General features: G+C 37.3%; 2 protein-coding genes across 2 annotated transcripts; both read right to left on the reverse strand.

Moving 5' to 3' along the window:
• Positions 1 to 213: 213 nt before the first annotated feature.
• On the reverse strand, positions 214 to 3,904 carry LOC132904334 (uncharacterized). The gene is made up of 2 exons (XM_060954258.1): positions 3,588 to 3,904; positions 214 to 1,216 (listed from the first exon to the last, which is right to left on the reverse strand). The coding sequence occupies exons 1-2, from the start codon at positions 3,902 to 3,904 to the stop codon at positions 214 to 216; spliced, it is 1,320 nt and encodes a 439-aa protein (XP_060810241.1).
• On the reverse strand, positions 1,353 to 3,601 carry LOC132904283 (general transcription factor II-I repeat domain-containing protein 2-like). The gene is made up of 2 exons (XM_060954212.1): positions 2,941 to 3,601; positions 1,353 to 2,553 (listed from the first exon to the last, which is right to left on the reverse strand). Exons 1-2 carry the CDS (start codon positions 3,281 to 3,283, stop codon positions 1,403 to 1,405), a joined length of 1,494 nt encoding a protein of 497 aa, XP_060810195.1. The 5' UTR covers positions 3,284 to 3,601; the 3' UTR covers positions 1,353 to 1,402.
• Positions 3,905 to 9,514: the final 5,610 nt, after the last annotated feature.

Genomic DNA, 9,514 nt, shown 5'->3' on the forward strand with positions numbered 1-9,514 from the left:
CACACAGAAAACTTATGATCAACTGCCCTCACGAGCACGTGTTCGCCCTTTTATATACTCCCCAACACTGATTTGGAGGGTGGGGCGTTGTCATAAACAAATAACGGAAGTAGCACGTGCGCGTGAGTCTAAACAATCAATAAAACAACTTTTAATAATAGTTATGGTTCCTAATCATATACTTAGTTAAATAGAAATTATTAAAAATAAATGCTAACACTCGGGAAATTCGTTTCTTAATTGCAACACTACCGGGTCTATGTCATCATTGATGTGAAATAAATTAATTGATTGCAATTTAAGTTCTCGTAACCAACGACGGCCTAGTAATGGCGGCCCGCCTCGTTCTATCACAAATAACGGTAACAAGGCGTCAGCTGACGGCCGGCCTGTGTTGTCATCGCCGACACAGCGCACGCACACATCGATGCGTCCCAGCGGCACTATTGCATCTCCCGTGTATGATTGCAATTTCATTTTATCAATAATAATAGATATGCTAGAAAAGAAGCGATCGTAAAATGACTTGGATATCGCCGATATTCTACTCCCTGTGTCTATTTCAAATAGTACTTTCTTATTGTTTACCAACAGTTCACAAAAATAGGGCCCATCATTCAAGTTCTTAACTGAGATACCATTGACATTATATAACCCCTCGAACCCCTCACGTTCCGAGTCCGAGACACTTTCAATAAAATAATTTTGGTACCTGGATTGTCCTGCTTCCTTCGGGTTTCTGGTACACGCGACACTCAAATGCCCTTTCACTTTACACTTATCACACACATAAACTTTATATCTACACTTGTTGGGCGTGTGTCCCTCCTTGGAGCACCGCCAGCAGGCGACCCTCGTCCTCGGGCGCTCGCCGCGCGCAGCCGCGTGGCGGAACAGCCCGGAGTCCGCAGTGGCGTCGCCCGCGCCGAGTCTCGCCGAGCCGGCCGCCGGCCACAGCGCGGCGCGCGAGCCGCCCGCGGCCTCCGCCGCGTGCCGCTCGGCCGCCTCCAGCGCCAGCGCCAGCTCCACAGCCTTCTTGTAGTCGAGCCAGGCTTCCGCGAATAATCTGGATCGCATCTCCTCACTCCGTAACCCTGATACGAACTGATCGCGTATGTTTTCTTCGAGGCTCGCACCGAAATTGCAGTGGGTTGCTAGATGCTTTAGACTTTGCAAAAATACACCGATCGATTCGCCCTCACCTTGCCTCCTCTGCCTAAAAGTATGACGCTCAGCAATTTCGGAGCGTTTAGGCCAGCCATACTCAACCTTTTTTTTACTAGGGCCAAAAAACGTTTCGGTCATGGGATCCCGGGCCGCAAGCGAGAAATTATTAGGTCATAAATCAAAGGTAACGATATATTTACTTTATTGATGAGAAGAAAATTGAAAACACTATATTTTAATGCGATATTTGATACTGTGAACACTTTTTCACAATTTTATCAAGATCTGGCTTCTTGCTACATGCTACTCTTATTACATCATCCAGGTGAGAATCTGTGAGTTTATTTCTGTATACATTCTTTGTATATTTCATTTTAGAAAAAGAAGATTCGCACACATACGTAGACCCAAAGAATGTTAGTAAGATATGAGCACATCTTTGTACGTTTTTATATTTTTGGGGAACAATGCTCCAAAACTCGACATATTCTCTGTTCTCCCTTTTTTCTTTAAACACGACTTCTAGATTGGTGTCGTTTTTAAAATCAATAAATTCATCGAACAATTCCGCGTAATTACAACTTAAAACTGAAGCCAACTCTGTGATGGTAGTTGTTTCTAAGTGCCATGGATTTTCTATAAGCAACAAACATTTTTTTATTTTTCTTAGATCTTGGAACCTTTTTTGAAATTCGTTTATTAGAGCAGTTATAAAATTTGAAATTATAGTGCAGTTTTTTTCCGAAATGTTGATACCATCTTCTGTAGTTTTAATAACAGTTGGAAAATTGTGCAGCTGTTTGTTCTGGATTTCTGTGTGATAAATACTTAGCTTTTCCTCAAATGCAAACACTTTATTTGCCATATTAGAAACTATGTTATCTTCACCTTGTAAGTTCCGATTGAGATTGTTCAGTTTTTCCGTAATATCGCATAGAAAAGCTAAAAGACACCACCATCCATCATTTTGTGATTCAGGGTACACTTTATTATTTTGGTCTAAAAACAGTATTATTTCATTGCGTAATGAGAAAAACCTTTCCAAAACTTTACCTCTACTAAGCCATCGCACCGAGGTATGTAAAATTACGTCATTATGCTCACTTCCCAGTTCTTGTAGAAGGCTTTTAAATCTTCTGTGGTTCAATTCTCTTGCTCGTATAAAATTGACAATATTTATAACGGTCTTCATTACAGCTTCTAACTCTGGATTTGCAGCACGCGCCGCCAAGTTTTCTTGATGTATAATGCAGTGAAATGTTATTAAATTGGACAAATTGTATTTTTTCTTAAATAACGAAATAAATCCATTTTCGAATCCAGTCATCGAAGGACAACCATCTGTACATACACACACGGTTTTTTGTATGTCAATTTCATTTTGTTCTAAAAAATTACAAATAGTATCAAGGTAATCTGTGCCTCGCGTTTGACCTTTCATTGGCAGGAGTTTCAAAAAATTTTCATGAATTAAATTGTTATCTGAACAATATCTAACAAACACCGAGCATTGCGATGTTGATGAAATGTCGGTGCTGGAATCGAATGCCAAACTAAAAAACTTGCACTTTCTTAGGTTGTCTAATATCTCATCACCAATAAATTTAGAAATGTCTTCGATTCGCCTCACACAGGTTGAATCCGAAAGCTGTAGTTTTTTTATATCAGAAAGTATTTGTTTCTTGTTACTGTATTTATCAAAAAGTATATCAGCAGTACTAACAAAGCATTCCTTTATGATTTCTGCGTCGGTAAATGGTTTCATATGCTTACCAAGAATGTAACAAATTTCATATGACGCCTTGGTTACCGCTGAGTCCTGTGATATTGCCACGGTCATTGACTTTTGTTCTTGATACAAGGACTTCTTTAAAAAAATCAATTTCTCATTTCTCAAAGCCGACCCAGGTGAAAACGTTTCGTCGAAAGATTTATGTTTTGTGGTAAAATGACGCGAAATATTGTATTTCTTCAATATAATACTGTCACGACATATCAAACAAGTAGCTGCATTGTTTTTGTTCGGTACAACAAAATAATCTGTTTCCCACTCATCTTGAAACAATCTATTTTCACTTGTTATTTTTCTTTTATACTTTGATGACACTCCTGACATTATGTAGAAAATGCAACAACAGTTTGCACTAAATAACAACAATTACTTGCAATTATTAAGAGAGATTAGATATGTGAAAGACATGTAAAAACTCAAACTCAAAACAAGTTACGACCGACTGGCAAACAAAGCACTTAGGTTCGTAGGGGATTCCCGGCCTGCGTTCACTCGCGCAACCATAGACTACAATAATAGGCTACGTTCAATTTTTGTTCCGAATCACTCGTTCTCTGATAGGCGCGAAATTTAAAATAGAATGGAGCATAGAAACTTCAAGTGGGCCAATCAAAAAGGCCCGGCGGGCCGCATGCGGCCCGTGGGCCGCAGGTTGAGTATAGCTGGTTTAGGCTCCAGGTGGTTTTTCACTAAAGTCACGATTTCGTCGAACTTTTTGCTTTCCGGATGATCGGGAGCACACAAGTCGCACATGAGCGCATAGGTTGCCGCCCCGACATGAGTAAGCAACGTGGCCACACGTAATTCATTATTGATATCGTTGAGTTTAATGAATTGTTCCACGAGACGAACGTACGCTGGCCAATTCCCAGGCCCGTCCAAATTAAATTCGTGCACTTTCCCGATCGGCATGGTGATTTCATCTTTGAAAAACCTCGTCGCCATGTGATATACGTAGTAAAACAACGGCGGTTGGAACGAGACTATTTATTATTAAGTTACCCTCACCTTAATACATTACAGAAACGACTACGATAATCCGACAAAAGAAGCTCAAAAGAGGAAAAGTAATTTATATGAAGAGACGGGCTATAATATACACCAAGCAGAATTTTAGTATGAGAAAGAGAAATTTCTAGAAAAAGGTGTTCAGGGTTTCCATATGCAGAAGGAGATTGAGATAAAATTTGGCATGGTATATCATCACCTCGTAAATAAATAGCGACTCCACCACATCTTACCATTTTAGTGACACCATTAGTGACGGTTTCGTAAATTCGATCATTTCTAAATAGTTTAAATCCCGGAAGGGGATATATAGTTGAAGGAAGAGAAGGTTTCAGAAAGCTTTCCGAAATGAGAATTGCGTGAACGGAAGAATTAGAAAATAACGACAATAAGTCGGAGTAATGTTCAGGTATGCTTTGTGCATTTATGTGTACAACATTAAAGTTCTTGGAGAAAGAAGAAAAAGTAGCGTTCAAATTATCGCCTAAAGATCGCTCAAAATCGTCAGCACTGAGGAGGCTGTCCGAGGAAGAGGAAAGAGAAAAATAATCATCTCCAGAACTGTTACCTAATACATCAGCCATAGAGTGTAACAATAAATAAATACAATATCCTAAATAATAAAAATAAATTTAAGGTATATAAAACTAATTAAAATTCCTAAAATATAACAATAGTGGTACAATTATATATCCATACACCTTTTCCACTTCTTGTCTATATAGCCTGTGTGATCTACTCACGGTTCGTGGACTATATATTTTGAATACAGTCCTCAAATTCCATGGTACTGTTCTATTTCAACCAGATTTGTTACGCAGACAACGAAACCATGGCGTTGTCCCACTGCCTATTGTTAAGACCCTTTTTGCAAGACGTCAATACACTCGACAATCGGCACTTCTATATAATAGATTAAATAGAAAAATAAATTTTTACCCCCACATTAAACATAATGCTAAAATAATTTTGGCTACACATTTAAAATCTCTAAACTACGACGAAATTGAAACCCTGTGTGAACAATTAAACTTATAAATAATAACGTAAAAAAAAAAAAAAAAAAAATACACACATTTATACCTACACTTACATAAAACAGTTACTTAGTAAAATTGTATTAAACAAAATTAACATTTAGACTCAGTTAATATTTGTACTATTAATAATAATTAAGCTTTAATGATGTACTACGTAAACTTAAATACTTGTTGTTATTGAAGAGCGGGATCTCCTAACACAGGTAATTCCTTACTTAAAAGGAGATCTCGGTCACAAATATGTTTGATCTAAGTTGGTACAGAAATAAAGATATTATTTATTTATTTATTTATTTAATTATCTTGCCAGACATATTAATTTTAAACAAGTAAGAGTAAGCCTACCATATATGTGGGCTCTATATGCTAATTAACAATTAAAAAGACTCGCGAACTTAAAAAAAAGAATGACAGTTGTCAATGACATTAATTGTTATAAAGCTACAAATTATCTACCCTAAATATAAACAAAAACTATTAAAACAAAAACAAGGTAGATATATAATATTTGAAATAAAAGGAAAAATGGAAGTGCACGAAATCATCGGTCCAGCCCAGCGTTATTTTTTCGTTGATTTCGCTTGTAAACGAGCACTAATAGGACGAGACTTATTATTTGGCGGTACGGCACTGGAAGAGGGTTGTGTGCCTCGCACTGGCTCATTACTGTTAGCCGCAGCAAGCTCATCAGTGATAGCATGCAGCTCCGCCATTGTAGTAATTTTCTTTCTTGCATTCTTGGCGGTCACAACAACAATCTTCCCGTCACTCGTCCAACAGCCATTCACGCCCAAAGCCTTACGCGCCTCCACGAATACTGCATGTCGGGTTGCCGTGAGAAATTCAGAAACCGTCAAGCCACTTCCCTTCAATAGTTTCTTCGCAGTCCAGATTGCCAGCCGAGTAGAAGAATTCGCACAGCGGATCAGAACTAGTCGCGGCTTACCAGTCTTGGGGATTTTGCCCATACGCCAACAAGCATCAAAGGAATTTGGATTTACATCAACTTTTAACTTTTCACGACAAATCCTTTGGAGGTCCACACCAACATCTTCATCCTTGCCTTCTCCAAGACCATGCAATAACAAAATATTTGAACGTGATCGCATTTCAAAGCCATCAAGCACCTAAAGTATCAATTCTAACTGCTGGCTAAGTTTAGAAATGGCTTTCCATATGAGACTTTTAAATGAGTGGTACTCACTAGCTAGGACTGCATTGTGATCCTGGGAGCTCTGACTTCCGAGAGCCTCCTCAAATGAAGACATCTTAGATGCAAACATATTCTTCATGCTCATGCACAGAATAGAAAGAGTGTCCATGGTGGTGTAGAAAATTAGTGTCCAAGCTGAAAAGTGCTTTTGAAAATAGCCTGGCAAGTTAACTTTGTAAATAAATTATATCATAAAGTTGAGAAATTGTATTAATTATTAAAAATATATTATTTATGAATTAAATTACTGGAGCAAATTTTAACTTTCAAAATAGTCCTTCCATATCTTTAGCACACATTTTTCTCCTTTCACAACGCTACCATCCTGGCATCTGATCCTAGTCAGCTCTCTGGTTATAGTTTTTCCTCGGACTGACCTTACGGATTTCCAGAATACATTCAGATTTAACTGAAAGTCTTCTGATAGCCTTTTATCAAATTCCTCTTTATACTCTTCATTCTCTATTCACAGCTTTCTTAACCAAATCTTTTATTTTTTTATACTTCTTACGTGCTTCATTCACATCTTCATCCATAACCTTTTGCATTCTTAAGTTAGCTTTTGCTGCTAACAAATCCAGCCATGCTTGTTATATTAATACTAGCTTTCCGCCCGCGGCTTCGCCCACGTGTAATTCGGTTATATATAGCGTTTTTTAATGATCTCGACAGGGCTTTTTCTTCCACAGGCTGAAATCTTGTTACAACTGGAATTAAATATAGCCTGTGTTACTCAGGGATGATGTAGCTTTCTAATGGTGAATGTTTGAAATCGATTCAGTAGTTTCGGAGTTTGTCGATTACATGTGTAAACAAACAAACATATAAAAAAATAGATTGTTCCTCTTTGCGACCTTTGTTGCCGAAAACGATGAAACTGGAACATAAACGTCAAAATGACCACCAGAAAGCCCGCCAGTAAAGCGAAGATGTTTTACAGGAAGACCTTCAACTCCAGTTTTCACATAAAACTGGCCATCACGAAATACTTCGAAAACATATTCATATATTCGCCCAGCAGCTTCTAATTCGCACAAACTTCCATATGTAGTGGTTTTCATCATGTCGTTGTAATATTCATTTGGCGTTGAATAATTATCTCCAAGTGCAGTACACGACATAATCGAAAATTCCGTCCAGTTTTCAATAACAAAGCCGATTATGCGTTCACGTACATCCCTAGCCCTGTCTTGAGTTCCGAACATCAAAAAAGATAAAGCTCTAAATAAACAGGCTCCATCTTTTTCTATATCTACCATGAGGAATATAATTCCCATTAACAAACAAAATTTCTTGAACCATTTTAATTAGAAATTTTTTAACTAAAACTATATCTATGGAAATTAACTAAGACTAATAAAGTAACAAAGAAATGAATAAAAAATGAAGAATATATTAAAAAATCAACTCACACTATAAAACTTATCCAACACTTACTAAATATACTATCAAAAATATCAAATCTAATCAACAAATCAAAAATTAACTGAAATAGAGAGTAAAATAAGTTAAATAAGTCAAGTTAAAAGTTAATGAATCAAACGAATAATAATTTCAAATCAAAATATTTGTAGTGTGTAATATGTAGTTTCGCGTATGTCCGCTAGGGGCGCTACTAAAATTACACGATAAATTAAAATATTTTACGCTACCTAGCTAAATGACGGTAACGAAACCATAGCGCGATCTATCTCGATGCCAACGCCATCTATCGAGCATCGAGACAACTCGTGATAGTTAACAGAAAATAAAATTCGGGTGTTTTATTTATGCATACCGATTACGCCGAGATTTATGGACCGATTTACGTGATTCTTTTTTTGTTCGGTAGAGTATACTTTCAAGTTGGTCCCGTTGTTACCTAGTCAGGATCTGATGATGGTATTCCAGGGAAATCAAGGGCAAACCTCAAATTTACAGGCAATTACGCTTTTGACAATTTCATAGATCTGTTTAAGTATTTGCGTCTGATAGTCATCATCCCATGTGAATGAGCTGATGATGGAAGGTACAACTCCTCAACGGTTAGGAGTTGAAAGAAAATTCTTACGAAGTTATACGTACATGTGAGGCTATTAGGTTGACCTGATAATAAAAAGTAAATCTCATTAACGTTAAGAATTTAGGTGAAAATGGATGCGGACAAATTTCGTCTCTTCACTTGTTTCCTTTTAGCTGTTTGTATGGGTAGTGTTAACACAAAATAGGGATTTAAAGGCGTGATGTTATTAATGTTATGCATGTATGTACATAATTATGTATGTTATTATGTATGTTAAAGAGACGACTGAAAGTTGTCATACAAAGTCTTTTTTTTTAAGGATGGGAAATCATCAAATGACCTCTCCCGCTCTGGGTGGAACGGAAGGGAGTGTCAGACTTTTACTGACTAAAACCCACCTCGTTCCTTCAGTTGCCCTTTGCGTTCCGGGGCCACGGTATCTCGTTAGAACTTTCCCGCAGCCCCGGCTCAGATTATCCCGTTTCCCCCCCTTGGGGGTTGACATTTCAAAAATCCCTTCTTAGTGCTCACTTATGTTACTAAAGGAACCTCTGTTCAAAATCTCAGACTCCTATACCGAGCGGTTTCGGCTGTGCGTTAATAAATCAGTCACCCAATCGCACCCCCTAAATCACGATTGGAGGGTAGTTTGAAAAAACTTTTAATGTCAAACATATTTACTTGCCTATGTACGTGTTCATGCCAAGTTTCAAGTTTATAAACCCAAGGAATAAGATTTTTCATAGAAACGTTTTTACCCCTTTTCCCCCCCTTGGGGGTTGAATTTCCAAAAATCCTTTCTTAGTGCTCCCCTACATATCCCAAGGAACCTACATTCCAAATTTCAGCTGTCTACGACCAGTAGTTTCGACTGTGCGTTGTCTGTCAGTCAGTCACTCAGTAACGGAAGAGTTTTATATATATAGATTTATATATATAGATTATTTAAAATTGAAAGTGCCGACTATGAACGATCAAATTTGTGTTGTGACATTAATCTTGTGGCGTTTTGACGTTTGTCTCTGTCACAAATGACAGTAAATGTTACATTAATTGCTACTATTGTGGTTTCAAATGTATTTATTTTTTAATTTTTTTTTATCAGAATTTTTTTGTCTCCTATAAATTTAATTATATATTAACTGTTTCTATCATTTCTATGCTGACGACTTGCAGCTTTATGTACAGACGAATATTGATAACATGGAACAGGCCATTGATTTGCTGAATCATAACTTAAATGGAGTTCTAGACTGGTCTAATCGATTTGGCATTTCTGTTAATGTTAAAAA

This window comes from Amyelois transitella, chromosome W, assembly GCF_032362555.1.
Source record: "Amyelois transitella isolate CPQ chromosome W, ilAmyTran1.1, whole genome shotgun sequence".
Lineage (NCBI taxonomy): Eukaryota > Metazoa > Arthropoda > Insecta > Lepidoptera > Pyralidae > Amyelois > Amyelois transitella.

Excerpts from the sequence above, each read along its gene's own strand:
- LOC132904334 (XM_060954258.1), bottom strand. The coding sequence starts at position 3,904 with ATGGCGACGAGGTTTTTCAAAGATGAAATCACCATGCCGATCGGGAAA. Across the intron at positions 1,217-3,587 it reads CGGCCCACGGGCCGCATGCG|GCAGAGGAGGCAAGGTGAGG; the intron begins GCCCGCCGGGCC and ends TCATACTTTTAG.
- LOC132904283 (XM_060954212.1), bottom strand. The coding sequence starts at position 3,283 with ATGTCAGGAGTGTCATCAAAGTATAAAAGAAAAATAACAAGTGAAAAT. Across the intron at positions 2,554-2,940 it reads TGAAATTTGTTACATTCTTG|AACAAAATGAAATTGACATA; the intron begins GTAAGCATATGA and ends GTAATTTTTTAG.